The 19159-nt window shown below is 40.8% G+C and overlaps 1 protein-coding gene across 4 annotated transcripts in view; it reads right to left on the bottom strand.

The window, feature by feature from the left end:
• LRCH1 (leucine rich repeats and calponin homology domain containing 1) overlaps nt 1-19159 on the bottom strand; it is a 250924-nt gene that overhangs the window by 12959 nt on the left and 218806 nt on the right. For all 4 annotated transcript variants that reach the window (XM_064270125.1, XM_064270124.1, XM_064270122.1 and 1 more), the window contains 2 exons: nt 18777-18914; nt 13569-13646 (listed from right to left, as the gene is read on the bottom strand). In XM_064270125.1, coding sequence (XP_064126195.1) covers nt 13569-13646; nt 18777-18914 — 216 coding nt within the window. The remainder of the gene's footprint in view (nt 1-13568; nt 13647-18776; nt 18915-19159) is intronic.

Here is a 19159-nt window from a genome sequence, read left to right as displayed (position 1 = left end):
TTATAGAATGCCTTTCAATAAAAAAAAATTCAGGTCATGTACATATGTATAATTTCATATGCTCTCACAAGTATGAAGTAGAAAGTTATTACTATCATTTTCAAATATAAAAATTCCATTATAAACCACAACAAAATGTAAACATGGAGGGTGCGGAAAAGAGAAACTCAACCACAATTCCACCTATATCACAGAATCACTGTTAGAGTTTGAACATACTTTACCAGCTGCCGTTGAGTCAACTCCAACTCAGAGTAGGACTGTGCTACACAGGGTTTTCAGTGGCTGATTTTTTGTAAGTAGATCACCAGACCTTTCTTCCAAGGTGCCTCTGGGTGGACTCCGGACCTCCAACCTTTCAGTTGGCATCTGAGTGTATTAACAGTTTGTGCCCCTGGAAGTACTTTAGAATTTTATTTTTAACTCCATTTAGTAGATGCAGAAACTGAGTAACACCAAGTGCAATACAATCTCTCACATCTGAGTCCTCAAAGGATCCCTGGCCGTGCTGTAGGCACAAGGAAGGGGCTCCAGGTCTCCAAGTTCTCTGCCTCCACCAGGGTCTCTTTACTGTCAAGTTCTTTACCACTGCTAAGTTCTCTCTATTGTCAAGCTGTCTACCACTGACAAGTTGTCTACCACTGTCAAGGTCTCTACCATTGCCAAGTTCTCTCTGCTGTCAAGTTCTCTACCAGTGCCAAGTCCTCTACCACTGTCAAGTTCTCTACCATTGCCAAGTTCTCTCCAATGTTAAGTTCTCTACCACTGTCAAGTTCTCTGCCACTGCCAAATTCTCTACCGCTGTCAAGTTCTCTCCACTGCCAAGTTCTCTACTGCTGTCAAGTTCTCTCCGCTGTCAAGTTCTCTCCACTGTCAAGCTCTCTACTACTGTCAAGTTCTCTATCACTGTCAAGTTCTCTACCACTGCCAAGTTCTCTATCACTGTCAAGTTCTATAGCACTGTCACATCCCTAACTTTAATCCTCTCTATTTTCTCTCTGAAGACAGTAACAAAGATATACAGGGCTGAACAGCTAGAAAACAAAGTGTATTTCTATTCTAAGTTCCCTCCCATCTAAAAATGGGCTAAATCATTGAAGCAGACAAGTATGCTACTTATAGAGGCTTGAGGTCAAGCCTACCTATTTAAAATCAGGTACAAAAATTTCCCTGGTGAACCAAATAAACACCTGTTTTCTAATGCTTTTGATGCTTCACCAACCAGAGATCTCTCTTGCTCTGAGAAAATACTAATAAGAACCATGAAATAGCCCTAAACTGGATCAATGTGCTATTGTTGTTGTTAGGTGCCATTGAGTTGGCTCTGACTCATAGCAACCTTATGCACAACAGGACAAAACACTGCCCAGTCCTGCGCCATCCTTACAATCATTGTGTGCTTAAGCCCATTGTTGCAGCCACTGTGTCAGTCCACCTCGCTGAGGGTCTTCCTCTTTTCTGCTGACCCTGTACTTTAACAAGCATGATGCCCTTCTCCAGGGACTGATCCCTCCTGGCAACATGTCCCAAGTATGTAAGAAGCAGTCTCGCCATCCTTGCTTCTAAGGAGCATTCTGGTTGTACTTCTTCCATGACAGATTTGTTCGTTCTTTTGGCAGTCTGTGGTATATTCAATATGAGACGCCAACATCACAATTCAAAGGCATCAACTCTTCTTCGGTCTTCCGTATTCATTGTCCAGCTTTCACACGCATACCATGCCACTGAAAATACTATGGTTTAGGTCGGGTGCACCTTACTCTTCAAGGTGACATCTTTGCTTTTCAACACGTCAAAGAGGTCCTTTGCAGCAGATTTTCCCAATGCAATGTCTTTTGATTCCTCGATTGCTACTTCCTTGGGTGTTGACTGTGGATCCAAGTAAAATGAAATTTTTGACAACTTCAATCTTTTCTCCGTTTATCATGATGTTGCTTACTGCTCCAGTTGTGAGGATTTTTCTTTTCTTTACATTGAGGTGTAATCCGTACTGAAGGCTGTGGTCTTTGATCTTCATTAGTAAGTGCTTCAAGTCCTTTTTACTTTCAGCAAGCAAGGTTGTGTCATCTGCATAACGCAGTTTGTTAATGAGTCTTTCTCCAATCCTGATGCCTTGTTCTTCTTCACATAGTTTAGCTTCTTGGATTATTTGCTCAGCATACAGATTGAATAGGTATGGTGAAAGGATACAACCCTGACACACACCTTTCCTAACTTTAAACCACTCAGTGTCCCCTTGTTCTGTCCAACTGCCTCTTGATCTATGTACAGGTTCCTTATGAGCACTATTAAGTGTTCTGGAATTCCCATTCTTCTCAATGTTATCCACAATTTGTTATGATCCATATATTCGAATGCTTTTGCATAGTCAATAAAACACAGGTAAACATCCTTCTAGTATTCTCTGCTTTCAGCCAGGATCCATCTGACATCAGCAGTGATACCCTTGGCTCCACATCCACTTCTGAGTCTGGCCTGAATTTCTGGCAGTTCCCTGTCGATATACTGCTGCAGATGCTTTTGAACGATCTTCAGCAAAATTTTGCTTGCGTGTGATATTAATGATAATGTTCGATAATTTCCATATTTGGTTGGATTGCCTTTCTTGGGGATAGGCATAAATATGGATCTCTTCCCGTCAGATAGCCAGGAAGATGTCTTCCATATTTCTTGGCATAGATGAGTGAGCACCTCCAGTGCTGCATCTGTTTGTTGAAATATCTCAATTGATAATCTGTCAATTCCTGGAGCGTTGTTTTTTGCCAATGCCTCCAGTGCAGCTTTGACTTCTTCCTTCAGTACCATGGCTTCCTGATCATATGCTACCTCTTGAAATGGCTGAATGTCAACTAATTCTTTTTGGTGTAATGACTCTGTATACTCCTTCCATCTTCTTTTGATGCTTCCTGCATTGTTAGTATTTTCCCCATAGAATCCTTCACTATTGCAACTTGAGGCTCGAATTTTTCCTTCAGTTCTTTCAGCTTGAGAAATGCCGAGCGTGTTCTTCCCTTTTGGTTTTCTACTTCCAGCTCTTTGCACTTGTCATTATAATACTTTACTTTGTCTTCTCAAGCTGCCCTTTGAAATATTCCGTTCAGTTCTTTCACTTCATCAAGTCTTCCTTTTTCTTTAGCGGCTTGATGTTCAAGAGCAAGTTTCAGAGTCTCTTCTGACATCCGTCTTGGTCTTTTCTTTCTTTCCTGTCTTTTCAAATGACCTCTTGTTTTCTTCATGTATGATGTCCTTGATGTCATTCCATAACATATCTGGTCTTCAGCCATTAGTGTTCGATGCGTCAAATCTATTCTCAAGGTGATCTTTAAATTCAGGTAGGGATATACTCAAGGTCCTATTTTGGCTCTCGCGGGCTTACTCTGATTTTCTTCAGTTTCAGTTTGAACTTGCATATGAGCAATTGATGGTCCATTCCACAGTCGGGCCCTGACCTTGTTCTGACTGATGATATTGAGCTTTTCTATCATCTCTTTCCACAGATGTAGTTGATTTGATTTCTGTGTATTCCATCTGGCGAGGTCCATGTGTATAATTGCCGTTTATGCTGGTGAAAGAAGGTATTTGCAATGAAGAAGTTGCTGGTCTTGCAAAATTCTATCATTCGATCTCTGGCATTGTTTCTATAACCAAGGCCATATTTCCCAACTACCAACTCTTCTTCTTTGTTTCCAACTTTTGCATTCCAATCACCAGTAATTATCAATGCATCTTGATTGCATGTTCAGTCAACTTCAGACTGCAAAAGCTGATAAAAGTCTTCAGTTTCTTCAACTTTGGCCTTAGTGGTTGGTGTGTAAATATGAATAATAGTCATATTAACTGGTCTTCCTTGTAGGCGTATAGATATTATCCTATCTCTGACAGCGTTATACTTCAGGATAGATCTTGAAATGTTCTTTTTGATGATGAATGCAACACCATTCGTCTTCAAGCTGTCATTCCCGGCATAGTAGTCTGTCAGTCTGTCACACTGTGGGGGCTCGCATATTGCTGTGATGCTGGAAGCTATGCCACTGGTATTCAGATACCAGCAGGGTCACTAATGGAGAACAAGTTTCAGCTGATCTTCTAGACTAAGACGGGCTAGGAAGAAGGACCCAGCAGTCTACTTCTGAAAATAATTAGCCAATGAAAACCTTATGTATGGCAGCAGAACACTGACTGATGCAGTGCCGGAAGATGAGCCCCCCATGTTAGAAGGTACTCAAAACATGACTGGGGAAGAGCTGCCTCCTTAAAGTAGAGTTGATTTTAATAACTTAGATGGACTAAAGCTCTTGGGACCTTCATTTGCTGATGTGGCATGACTCAAAATGAGAAGAAACAGCTGCAAACATTCATTAGTAATCAGAACCTGGAATGTATGAAGTATGAATCTAGGAAAATTGGAAATTATGAAAAATGAAATGGAATGCATAAACATTGATATCCTAGGCATTAGTGAGCTGAAATGGACTGAAATTGGCCATTTTGAATCAGATGATCATACAGTCTACTATGCCAGTATCAATCTGGAACCTCCCAAAAGCCAACTACAGATCCTTTGCATAGGGGCCAGAGGTGAGGAATGGGCTAGGTTGACCAAGAAAAGGCAAAGGAAGCCTCAGTATATCCACAAATAGTTTCACAACTCCATAGCCTAACTGGGATGAGATTCGTAGGTCAGACAAAGAATACATCCTTAAGAATGTGGAAGCCCACTAAGGGTAGGTCTGTCTTCTAGGCCAAATTGAGCCTTGCACCAGAGGTCAAAGATAGTTGCACAGTGTGAGCACCCTGCATCCAACACCACAAGGGGCTATGGGTGGGGGCCAGGCAATATTACCCACTCCCCAGATTTTTCAGGGCATCTTGATGCGTGACCCTGTGGTAATCCTACGGCAGCTAAGCAGCTATTGAGGAACGAAATCATTGTGGATTTTTAGGACCTGGCTGAGAGAATATTAGAGTTCAAAAAAAACCTGACGGGTGCAGGAATTTTCAAATTAGGCTTAGCAAAAAACAAAAAACACCTGCCCATTGAGTTGATTCTGACTCATGGCAACTCCATGAGTATAAGAGCAGAACTGTACTCCATAGAGTTTTTAGTGGCTGATTTTTCAGAAGCAGAAGGCCAGGCCTTTCTTCTTTCAACCTTTCAGTTACCAGACAAGTGTGTTAACCGTTTGCACTATCCAGGGACTCCTTGCCTAGCAATGGAATACTTTTTTCCCCAAAGGAAATCTTATCTGGAAATCCAATATATACCACAGGCAAAAGAGACAACTGCTTTGGCTGAAGCAGGAGGGTGGGAACAACCTGTAGCCTCTCCTCACTTTCTGTGCAGGCCAGTGAAAGAACCGGGGCTCTGTAGAACGTGGCTCAAGCCCAATGCCTGCAGTGTGCAGAGGGAACTCCGTCACAGAGAGGATGTGTGTGCAGAAAGAGGCCGGGCTCTTGATTCTGTCAAGCCTGGGCTCAAATGCCAACTCTGCCACCTACCAGCTCTGAGTGCAAACTTAGGAAGTTATTTAACCTCTCTGGACTTCAGTTTCCTCATAGAGTGGAATAAAATATGTACCTTCAATTCTCAATAGTGAGCATTAGAGATGAAAGATGATAAGAAGTCCTTGGGAAATGGTAGCTGCTGTCAGGTCTCAGGAGTTTGTGTCAGGGCACAAGCCTAGTTCATGGCATACAGGTACAAGTACTACGGAGTCCTTGGGTGGTGAAGATGGCTAAGCGCCCAACTACTAGCAGAAAGCTGGTGATTCTAACCCACCCAGAGGCACCTTGGAAAACAGGCCTGGCAATCTGCTTCCAAAAGGTCACAGCCTTGAAAACCCTATGGAGCAATTCTACTCTGCACACATGATGCTGCCACAAATTTGAATTTACTCAGTGACAACTAACCACAACAACCAGTACCAGCTGCCACAGAGTCAACTCTGACTTAAGAAGATACCATGTGTGTCAGAGTAGAGCTGTGCTCCATAAGGTTTTCAGTGGTTGATTTTCCGGAAGGACACTGCCAGGCCTTTCTTCCAAAGCTCCTCTGGATGGGCTCAAAACACCAACCTTTCAGTTAGTAGCCCAGTGTATTAATCGTTTACACCACACAAGGACTCTAGTGAGTAGCACAAAAAACAAACAAAAAACCCCAAAATCTGCTGCCATCGAGTCGATTTCAACTCATAGCACCCTACAAGACAGAGTAGAGCTGCCGCACGGATTTCCAAAGAGTGGCTTGGTGGATTTGAACTGCCAACCTTTTGGTTAGCAGCCAAGTTCTTAACCACTGTGCCACCAGGGACTTCAGTTAGTAGCACAGGTGGGGCTAATTCTCCCAGAACCTTAGCCATTCCAGTACTCTGTCCCTTCCCTCATCTTGCTCATCTATCTTCCCTCACTCTCGCTTTTCCTCTTCCAGGGGAGCCAGGATTATTCACTCAATTTGTATCACTTTAGTTGGGGAACTGGACCCAAACGGAAAAAACAAAACAAAAACCCACGCCTCTTGGAATGGGCAGAGGGACGGAAAATGACCCACAATGAAATGCCTATCTGAAGAAATAATATCCCCTACACCAAAAATAAAAGTATTTTATTTGAAGAGCTATTTCTGTAACATTTTTAAGGACCTTTCTTTGACATTCTAATTATTGAACCCTCACTTACCCCAGAAGCATTGGATGGCTAATATGCCCTCCTGTCTCTCCAATGGAGTTCCTGGTGGCACAAAGAGTTAACATGCTTATCTGCTAACTGAAAGGTTGGAAGTTCAAGTCCACACAGAGAAGCCTCAGAAGAAAGGCCTGGCAATCTACTTGAAAAAAGTCAGCCATCAAAAACCCTTGGAGCACACCCTATGATACACATGGGGTAGCCATGTTGACTCCACGGTAACTGTTCTGTCACTCCATCACCATTTCTCCAGAACTTCACCACCACATCCTTTCCTTAACATCATCTCTTTTCTGTCAGTGAAGTCTATTGTTCCAAGTCCTGTCTGTATGCTGGACTAAGAGCCAACGATGTACATATAGCCTTCTACACACTTCATGAACAACAGGCAGAAGTCTGGAGCTGCCTTACCTGTCTACACATTCTAGCCTGTGAGAATAAACTGGGCTGCTCAGCACTGCACGCAATTCTAAGTGCAATCAACTCAAATAAGCCAACTTCATGGATGAGCCACACCAGAGCCATTCTCCCATAAACCCCTGTAAGAATCAGGCTTGAAATACCACCATAGGACTGTCTCACCCGCCAGCCTCTACTACTGACTTTGTGAATTTAGGTGCTAGTCTGCCCAGTCAACATAGACACATTTCTTGGATATTCTACAACCACAGAATGGTTCTAGCTACTGAACCACACAGTAAAATTTCTCACGAACCTTCACCAACCTTGGGGCAAAAAGCTGGAACTGTGCCCCTGGATGTTTCTAAAGAAAATATAATAAACTATGACAATTTGATCAATTTTAAAAATGCTTCCATTCCCTTGTATTATTTTATATGTAATAATTTAACTAAATCTGCTCAGCTATTGCATTCCATTCATATGGACCTGATAAAAGTATATAAACTGCCGACCTTGACTTTGGCCTGGAGTTTCAAACCGTGATTCTATCACAAAACCCCAAACCAAACCAAACCCAGTGCCGTCGAGTCGAATTCCGACTCATAGCCACCCTATAAGACAGAGTAGAACTGCCCCATAGAGTTTCCAAGGAGCGCCTGGCGGATTTGAACTGCCGACCCTTTGGTTAGCAGCCGTAGCACTTAACCACTACGCCGCCAGGGTTTCCTTCTATCACAAAGGGCAACAAATTCAGACGGAAAGAGCTGTGACTTCTCAACCTCTAGGGGGCTAGTTATCACTGCCAATTAGATACTTAGCTTATAAAATACAGCCCTCAAGAAGGAAAAATGTGCAAATTTGAATGGAATGGAATTTAAAATTGAATTAACTACTACGGTGGTTGCTGAGAATTCCATGTATATTCTGTTATCTAACTACTAAGTTGCCTACAAATAAGAATAAATAACCTAGGTCCTCTATTTTTCAGGCACCAGTCTTTTTCAATGTCTAATTACAGGCTGATAATATCTGCAAGTAGACTTGTAATAAAATCATTTTTTAGTGTAAATCAACTGTTGTGTGGCACATACACACGCCAGCCACTAACCCTCTTAAAGTGAAAGAAGTAGAAATACGGAAGGGGAGAAGCTAAAGTGATCTTCCAACAGGCTACCATTTTCTGGATGACACTGTTCTCATAAGCCCGTTAGATGAAAACCTACTGCTTTGGCTGTACAGGGAGATTTGCCAATTGCCTTCCAACTACAATTTCTGGTTTTCCATAAAAATATTCCTTACTTACTTCGACACAGCTCATTAAAGAAGCTCCACTGCACTGCTAACTAATCAACAGAGCTTTTTCTAGTACCAATGTAAATCACGGAAACCCTGGTGGTGTAGTGGTTAAGTGCTACGGCTGCTAACCAAAAGATCAGCAGTTCAAATCCACCAGGCACTCCTTGGGGCAGTTCTACTCGGTCCTATAGGGTTGCTATGAGTCGGAATGGACTCGACTGCAAAGGGTTAATGTAATTCATGTTAACTCTAGTCAACAGAAAGATGCCATTGGATTTTATCCCTCGATATATATATATATAGTTACATATATATGCGTGTGTGTGTGTGTATATATATATATAGTTCAAAATCAAAAATCACATCAAGCTTTAAAAATAACTTCAAAAACATCCTATGTGATATAGTTCTTACTAAGCACAATAAAGTGGGACATTTGGCAAAAAAGGCCATTTGCTCCCAGTAATTCAATCTTCTCAGGAATTATGAGTTGTCTGTTTGTGCTAGGGCGTTCAGAAATTGTGATACATTTTGCTCTGTATTTTTACGGTAATTTAATTTCTTTTTCTCCACTTTAAAAGGAAATTATAATTACCAATATCTACTCAGAGTAAATGGATAAGGCATTTCCATTTCATTTTGTATCACGGTAAGCCAAAAAACACACTGATGAGTTAAAAAAAAAATCATAGAGGAACAGGTCATAACTCAACAGTGCTTTCTGGCACAGAAACAAGTAATTTATTGTCTGAAATTTGGTATGACAGTTTGATTCACATATGGGAAGTCTATTAGTCTATGTACGACAGATTCAAATTACTAAAAGAGTACATTTTAGCATATATTTGATGCCACGAACATACTTGCAATACTAAAATGTACACATACATTACAGACACATAGATGACCATTGCTGAAAGCAACATTGCTGACGAAGACATTTAGTCTTCTATATAAAAATTAGTCTTTTAAAAAATAAATTTTATCCTTCTTTTTGTTGACACAACTCTGATTTAAAGATACTTTAATAATTCTAAATTTATTTTCCTTAAATAAATGTAGAAGCCTATCACTAACTCTCCCTCCTGGAATCCCATCAAGCTTAAAAGGGGAAGAATAAAAGGAAGGAAGGAGAAATAGAGGGACTGATAGAAAAAAAGTCTTTCTCATTTTTCATAAATAACTTCTATAAGTAATAAATGTGTCTGTCAGTTTGTTGTACTGTGGTGTCTTGCATGTTGCTATGATACCGGAAGCCTTGCCATCAGTATTTTAAATACCAGCAGGGTCACCCATGGTGGACATGTTTCAGCGGAGCTTCCAGGCTAAGACAGACTAGGAAGAAGGACCTGACACTGTACTTCTGAAAAAGTGGCCAGTGAAAACCTTATGAATAGCAGCAGAACACTGATAGTGCCAGAAGATGAGCCCCTCAGGTTGGAAGGCACTCAAAAGATGACTGGGGAAGAGCTCCTTCTTCAAAGTAGGGTCGACCCTAATGACGTGGATGGAGTCAAGCTTTCAGGACCTTCATTTGCTGATGTGGCACGACTCTGAATGAGAAGAAACAGCTGCAAACATCCATTAATAATTGGAACCTGGAATGTAGGAAGTACGAATCCAGAAAAAGAAAGCTGTCAAAAACGAAATGGAACGCATAAAGATCAATGTCCTTCCTAGGCATCAGTGAGCTGAAATGGACCAGTATTGGCCATTTTGAATCTGACAGTCATATGGTCTACTACACCGGGAATGACAAGTTGAAGAGGAATGGTGTCACCTTCCTTGTCAAAAAGAACATTTCAAGATAGATCTTAAAGTACAACACTGTCAGTGATAGGATAATATCTATATGTCTACAAGGAAGACCAGTTAATACAACTATCATTCAAATTTATGAACCAACCACTAAAGTCAAGGATGAGGAAATTAAAGATTTTTACCAACTTCTGCAGTCTGAAATTGATCAAACATGCAATCAAGATGCATTGATAATTATTGGCAATTGGAATGTGAAAGAAACCAAGAAGGATCACTAGTTGGAAAACACGGTCTTGGTGATAGAAACAATGTTGGAGACTGCATAACAGAATTTTGCAAGACCAACAACTTCCTCGTCGCAAATATATTTTTTCAACATAAGCCCTGACTATCCACGTGGACCTCACCAGATGGAATATACAGGAATCAAATCAAGAGACAATGGAAAAGCTGAATATCATCAGTCAGAACAAAGCCAGGGGCCGAGTGTGGAACAGACCATCAGTTGCTCATGTGCAAGTTCAAGATGAAGTTGAAGAAAATTAGAACAAGTCCCGAAGCGCCAAAGTATGACCCTCAGTATATGCCACCTGAATTTAGAGACCATCTCAAGAACAGATCTGATGCATTGAACACTAATGACCAGAGATCAGATAGGTTGTGGAATGACATCATACATGAAGAAAGCAGGAGGTCATTAAAAAGATGAAAGAAAGGAAAGACCAAAATGGATGTCAGAAGAGATTCTAAAAGTTGCTTCTGAATGTAGAGTAGCCAAAGAGAAAGGAAGAAATGATGACATAAAAGAGCTGAACAGAAGATTTCAAAGAGTGGCTCGAGAAGAGGTAAAGTATTATAATGAAATGTGCAAACACCTGGAGAGGGAAAACTAAAGATGAAAGAACTGAAGAAAAAATTCAAGCCTTGAGTTGCAATACTGAAGGATTTTACAGGGAAAAATATTAAATGACGCAGGAAGCATCAAGAAAAGATGGAACAAATACAGAGTCACTGTACCAAAAAGAACTGGTTGACGTTCAACCATTTCAGGAGGTAGCATATGATCAAGAACGATGGTACTGAAGGAAAAAGTCCAAGCTACACTGAAGGCACGGGTGAAAAACAAGGATCCAGGAATTGACGGGATACCAATTGAGATGTTTCAATAAACAGATGCAATGCTGGAGGTACTCACTCTTCGATGCCAAGAAATTTGGAAGACAGTTATCATATTTGTACCCATTCCAAAGAAAGGTGATCTAACAGAATGCAGAAATTATTGAACAATATCACTAATATTACATACAAGTAAAATTTTGCTGAAGATTATTGAAAAGCAGCTGCAGGAGTACATTGACAGGGAACTGCCAGAAATTCAAGCCAGATTCAGATGAGGACGTGGAACAAGAGATATCATTGCTGATGTCAGATGGATCTTGGCTGAAAGCAGAGAATAACAGAAAAATGTTTACCTATGTTTTATTGACTATGCAAAGGTAATCGACTATATAAATCATAACAAATTATGGATGACACTGTGAAGAACAGGAATTCCAGAACACTTAATTGTGCTCATGAAGAAGTTGTACATAGATCAAAAGAGGTGGTCGTTCAAACAGAACAAGGGATACTATGTGATTTAAAGTCAGGAAAGGCGTGTCTCAGGGATGCATCCTTTCACCATACTTATTCAATCTGTATGCTGGGCAAATAATCCGAGAAGCATCAGCATTGGAGGAAGACTCATTAACAACCTGTGATGTGCACATAACACAACCTTACTTGCTGAAAGTGAAGAGGACTTGAAGCACTTATTGATGAAGATCAAAGACCACAATCTTCCGTATGAATTGTACCTCAACATAAAGAAAACAAAAATCCTCACAACTGGACCTATAAGCAACATCATGATAAATGGAGAAAAAATTGAAGTTGCCAAGGATTTCATTTTACATGGATCCACAATCAATGCCCATGGAAACAGCAATCAAGAAATCAAAAGATGCACTGCACTGGGCAAATGTGCTGCAAAAGAACTCTTTAAAGTGTTAAAAAGCAAAGACGTCACTTTAAGGACTAAGGTACGCCTGACCTTGTAATGAATAAGGAAGAATAAAGAAGAATTTATGCCTTTTAATTATGGTGTTGGCAAAGAATATTGAATATACCATGGATTGACAGAAGAATGAACAAGCCTGTCTTGGAAGAAGTACAGCTAGAATGCTCCTTGTCTCATATACCTTGGACATGTTATCAGAAGGGACCAGTCCCTGGTGAAGGACATCATGCTTGGTAAGGTATAAAAAAAAAAAATTTTTTTTTCGGTAAAGTATAGGGTCCTTGAAAAGAGGAAGACCCTCGATGAGATGGACTGACACAGTGGCTGCAACAATGGGCTCAAGCGTAATAATTGTGAGGATGGTGCAGGACCGGGCAGTGTTTCGTTCTACTGTACATAAGGTAGTTATGAGTTGGCGCTGACTTGATGGCATCTAACAACAACAACATAAGTAATAGTTCTTTTACCTACCCAAAAACAGTATGTCATGATAGATATTTAGTTACTTTATTTCTGGGGCTTTAAGAAGGGTATAAAAATCATAAGAAATGTAACTTGACAAACTTCTCAACTTACACAGCTACTCCAAATTCTGGGAGGCTATATGTCTCACTAAGAAATCATTTTGCGTTACTAACAGCAAAGTCTTTGAAAAGCCCCAAAATCAGCCATCTGGCTGAGGCTGAAGTTGGGGCTGAGCTTGGGCAAGGGGAAAAGTAGCAAACCTCAGAGTCGGGCTGGATATAGAGAATTGCGAGCCGGGCAACTCCAACAGGCTAACAAAGAGAAGTTAAGTGCAAATAATGAACAAACTATAAAGCCACACACAAACACTGCTTTTATTAATGGTAACGACTGATGGCAATAATAACAATAATTATAATATTTTCAGTGTTGATGAAGTCTGATTCACATATCCCAAGTGCAACTATAGAGAATGAAAGGCAACCAGTGAGTGGTCAACTACAGATCTGCTTTGCTTGGGGTAAGCAGACCCATCAGCTCTAGATCCACCCTATGAAACACAACGGCAGGCTCGCTGTAGCCTTCAGCAAGTTCTGCTCTTGGAGAGAGAATGAAGCTGATCAATTTTTTTCTTCAAGTTTGGAATTTCATATTTATTTCAAAACTTTAAAGAAATTATCTTCTCAGTTTCCTCAGATTTGACTTCACTGCTTAAAGTTGTTTTAATTTCATTGCAATAGGGTAATTTAAACTAAAATGTTTATAACATTGAATATTATTCCGCAAGAAAGGTTGAGACTAGAAAGAATCTACAACAAGCTGCTTGTCTATTCAATGGTTTGGAGACTTATGTTAAATAAAAGTTTTACTAAAACACTGCCGTTGGGACTAAATTGGACATTACCTCTGGGACTCCTAGCTTTCGGCATGCTTCCAAAAAGTTTTCCACGTTTCTTCTGCATTTGGCCATGCTAAGTTTGGGCTATAAATACAAAGATGCAAAAAAAGCTTATCATTAAAATAGAAACTATCTTAGTAACATATTAAAATTTAAACATTCTACATGGCACAAGTAGTATGTTTATTGGATAAAAAGAAAACTATACAGAAAAATAGAAGAAAATAAAATATTATGCAGAAACCTCCACCTAGAGATAAGGATAGTTAATATTTTGAATTCTTCCAGACACTGGGTGTGTATGTGTTCACTTTTTAAATACATCATACTGTCGTGTAACCTGCTTTAGTTCACCTAAAACTACACCATAAACACCTTTTCCCATCTGTATATACAGTTGTTGTCAGCTGCTGTCGAGTTGGCCCCCAACTCACGGCAATGCCATGCACAATGGAACAAACGGTGCTCAATTATCTGCAAGTTGGACTTCTGTGAAAGACAGGGTTTTCACCAGGCCTTTCTTCCTAATCTGTTTTGGTCTGGAAGTTCTGCTGAAACCTGTTCAGCATCATAGCAACACACAAGCCTCCACGGGTAGACAGATGGTAGCTGCCCCTGAGGTGCACGGGCTGGGGATTGAACCCCGGTTTCCTGCATAGAAAGGGAGAACTCAACCAAAGAAACACCAATGACCCCTATATATATATGAAGGGTTAAACTGACCAGGCCCATCTCCTCCCCACCACGGTGACAGATTTAATTAGAGAGAGGCAACATCAAGGTAAAAGGTACTGAAAATGGTGAAGTGTTCACAACTTAACCAAGGATTTCTCAGAATTGAGTTTACTCTGGCTATACAGGACCTCAGGAAACCCTGGTGGCGTAGTGCGTAAGAGCTACAGCTGCTAACCAAGAGATCGGCAGTTCACATTCACCAGATGCTCCTTGGAAACTCTATGGGCCAGTTCTACTCTGTCCTACAGGGTCGCTATGAGTTGGAATCGACTCGACAGCAACAGGTTTAGTTTTGGTTTATATATGACCTCTAAGATGTGGAATAAGTAACAGGTACATTTAGTTCACATGCTTTAATTTTTACACGATAACTTTTAAATGGTTTACTGATAAACTTGAATATACCACTATTAGTTTCCTTAAAAGAGGAGGCAGGAAGCATGACTGATTCTAACAGGCCAGGTACGGCAGCAATGCTTTATAAAGGTGGACCTAACTGTGAACAGTCAAGGGCAAGTGAGAGAGAAGTGACTCTAATTCCATCTCTTAGGGGACCAAATCAATCATCATAAAAATCCAAATTTCACAGCATTTATTAAAACAAAAAGAAAGACTCCCTCCCACACCCCCCAAAAAGCCTGCTGCCGTATGCAACAAATTTAGCTTGGAGGCAAAACAAAAACTCTTCTCCATCTTGGCTAGAAAGGAAAGTGTGGCCATCAACACAGACCCTACAGAGATGTGACGAGAAGTCACTTGGGTTGTTCTGTCCAACCCCTGGCACGTCTTAGGGCCACTGCATTAAGGCTCCTGCAGACAGAAGGAACAGACATGGGTAATGTGATGCAGGCCTAAGAGAAGAGGTCCCAGACATAGCAGACAGGGCACCAAGAGGTGCTCACCACACAGAGTCCGAAGCATTTATATCATTTGTGATCATTATGAGTGGTAATCGACTCAACGGCACTGGGTTTGGTTTCTGGTTTTGGTGACCATTATCTTCCTATTTCTACTTCTGACCTAGGAGGGTCTGCTCTGAAACTGAGGAGCCCTGGTGGTGCAGTGGTTAAGCACTCAGCTGCCAACCAAAAGATCGGCAGTTCAAATGCACCAGCATATGGCAGTCTGCTTCCATAAACATTTACAGCCTCGGAAACCCTATGGGGCAGTTCTACTCTGTCCTATAGAGTCACTATGTGTTGGAATCAACCCGATTGCAGTGGGTTTGGTTTTTTGCGGGGGCTCTGAAACTAAGTGCAGTGGTTAAGCACTTGGCTGCTAAGTGGTTTGAACCCACCAGCTGCTCCACAGGAGAAAGACACAGCAGTTGGCTTCGGTAAAGATTCCAAAAAAAAAAAAAACCCAAACCTGTTGCCATCGAGTGGATTTTGACTCATAGAGACCCTATAAGACAGAGCAGAACTGCTCCATAGGGTTTCTAAGGAGTGGCTGCTGGATTTGAACCACCGACCTTTTGGTTAGCAGCTGTAGCTCTAAACCAGTGTACCACCAGAGCCTTGGAAACTCTATAGGACAGTTCTACTCTGTCCTATAGGGTCTCTATGAGTTGGAATCGACTCTACAGCAATAGGTTTGGTTTTTCTGGGGGACTCTGAAACTAAGGTACCCTGGTGGCACAGTGATTAAGTGCTTGGCTGCTAACTGAAAGGTGAATGGTTTGAACCTACCAGCTGCTCCACAGGAGAAAGATGTGGCAGTCTGCTTCTGTAAAAATTACAGCCTTGGAAACCCTATGGGGCAGTTCTACTTTGTCCTAGGGTTCCCATGAGTCGGGACTGACTCAACAGTGATGGGTTTGTTTGGTGTTTTTTTGCTCTGAAACTCCTAAGATGACCAACACCACTCAAAATACTTAGGCCAACACAGGAGAAGTCAATGAAAAATGTTTCAAGTTACATAAAGGAAATTCATCACCACTGGAAGTGAGCAAGAGTCCACTCTGATACTGTTTCCTAGTTTCAACTACAAAAACACTCGCTACAAACACAACTACTTAAATACTTGACCTTACCACTGGTCAAAGAATGAAAATGTATACCAAAATCAAGGAGCTAATGTTTTACTTATCAAATTGTCAAATTCTGAGGAATCCATCTTTCTTAGGAATAGTCTGTCAGCATAGTGACATTCATGATGATTCTGTTCACCATTATTCTATCCTTCTGCTTGGTATGAAAAATAGGTAATATTAGTTTCATGAATGAAAAATTACAATGTTTAACATCAGCAATACTACAGCTAGAAAGGACATTCTCACCTATTGCTGATGATGCAGAGACAATCCTATTTCCTAGGTGTTCAGATGGGTTAGGTACTCTACTCGGTCCTAAGGATACAACCACGTATCAGGAAGACACAACTCTAATCACTTAGCTCTAGCCTAGATTGAAATATTAACAAGGTCTTAGTTGTGATGGGGTTGCTACACGGAAAAGCATCTCAGCCTGTCTTAAAAAAAACTGTCATCAAGTTGACTTTGACTGATGGTGATCCCATGTATGCAGAGTAAAACCGTGCTCCATAGCGTTTTTAATGGCTGATTTTTTAGAAGTAGATTGCCATGTCTTTCTTCCTCTGAGTGGACTCGAACCTCCAATCTTTTGGCTAGCAGTCGAGCATGTTAACCGTTTATACCACCCAGGAATTCCATATAGTATAACACATATTATATATATATCGTATCAACCAAAACCCATTGCCGTCGAGTAGATTCCAACTCATGGTGACCCTAAAGGACAGAGTAGACTGCCCTATAGGGTTTCTAAGGCTGTAAATCTTTACGGAAGCAGATTGCCACATCTTTCTCCCAAGGAGCAGCTAGTGGGTTCAAATAGCTGACCTTTGGGTGAGCAGCCGGGCGCTTTAACCACTATGCAATCATGGCTCCATTATATACTATATGTTGTCGTTGTTAGGTTCTGTCGAGTCTATTCTAACTCATAGTGACCCTACAGGACTGAGTAGAACTGCCCCATAGGGTTTCCAAGGATGGGCTGATAGATTTGAACTGCCAACCTTTTGGTTAGCAGTCGAGCTCTTAACCACTATGCTACCAGGGCTCCATATACTAAATAGTAAAGTAATAATTGTATGATATAATATATTATTATTATATATTATATAATGTATTGTATAATAGAGGCTCACAATTAAAAAACAACTTAAGTGTAGAAAATATGCTAATGGTGAAAAAATCAAAATGTCGACAGTGGTTGTCTTTGAGCAGTGGGATGAAAAGAATGATTTATTTTTCTTCTGCTTCTCTTTTCCTCCAATGAGCCATTTTCCCCATTATTTTTCAAATTCAGAGATTTTATTTAAAAAAAAGAAACCAAAATATTTCTAAAAGAATGCAGCATTTTTCCTGAAGAATTAATAAAATACACAAATGTGTATACATATATGATTCATAATGTCTTTTCATACTTTGTGTAATGATAATGTACATTCCATTTGGAGGCAGATGAGACTGCAGTTTCTTCTATTTCGGGAAAAAATTAATGAAATGAGAATTTGGCACACACCTCAGAACAACTGTATAGCAGTTTGGACCTCATCTGCAAAAAATACTGAAACATTTCACATTGGATTATGGGCCAGAATCTACTGAATAAAGCTACAGATTTGAATTTTGAATTGATTTTTTTTTTCCCATTGTCTGAGGGGCAAAAAACGTGGTCAAACATTTGAAACGAAAAATACATTTGATAATGCAGAAAAGAACCTGAAAGTTTAAATGGGATCATCAGCTAAGTTTCCTACTTCCGAGAGAAAAGAAACTGGGACAAATGCAGCAACTGCAAAGCTTTCCTGGCGGGAGAGGCGGCATGCAGAGGTCTCACGTAGCTGGTGCACTCAATGTACCAGGTGTGTGGTAGTTTATGAACATTGAACCTTGAGATTAACCAGCTAATAAGCTGCCATCGAGTCGATACAGACTCACAGCGACCTCATGTGTGTCAGAGTAGAAATATGTTTCATAGGGCTTTCAATGGCTGATTTTTCAGAAATAGATTGCCAGACCTCTTCTCAGGGGTATCCTAAAATCCTACGTGATGAGTAAAGGAAAGAGATTCTATTTGGAAGAGAATCTATCAACCAGAAGGCCCTTTCTGAAAAAAAGACTTCTCGCTGTTTATATACCCCCATATGAGAAATGAGTCTTTATGTTCCTACTGTCTTAAAATTAGCATGGCAACCAGTGATTCCTTGGAAGTGATTTATTTCACATTCAAAACAAGTTATTTTTCTGTCCTTTACACATCTATTTGAACACATCCTCCTCTCCCCCAGTGAAAGCTGCTCTGTTGCCTCACTCGACCAGTTTCTAGTCTGCTTTTCTGCTGTGTGAGGCACAAAAGAAAGGATCTGAGCAGGGCCCTGGTGAGCCCAGTGGCATCCTCAACCAGCGTCTGCCCTGTGTAAATGTTGAGTTTCCCTCTATTCCGTGTTACTTACAACTGCTGGAGAGGGGACATGGATGCTTGCGACGGACCGCGGGCGGATGTGGTTGACCAGATGGCAGAGGACGACCCCGTCCATGAGCGCCGCCCCCAGGTCTTCATGCAGGCTGACCTTGAGTCTCATCTCGATGCTCTGGTGGGAAGAATCAGAAGAAGCCTGCTGTGAGTGGCTTTAATCAATTGAGGCAAACCAAACCAAGCTCGCTGCCGTTGGGTCAATTTCTACTCATAGCGACTCTATAGTGTGAAGTTAGATACTAATTTCATTATGAGGGAAAATGCCCCAAAACACCTGAAAGATAATGAACACTATTTACACCTTTTCAAAAAACCTCCAAAGTAAAACTCCCTCTGTATAAAAAAAATAATTCAGTTAGG

This window comes from Loxodonta africana, chromosome 17 (assembly GCF_030014295.1).
Source record: "Loxodonta africana isolate mLoxAfr1 chromosome 17, mLoxAfr1.hap2, whole genome shotgun sequence".
NCBI classification, from domain to species: Eukaryota; Metazoa; Chordata; class Mammalia; order Proboscidea; family Elephantidae; genus Loxodonta; species Loxodonta africana.
This window is presented reverse-complemented; position numbering and strand designations above follow the sequence as displayed.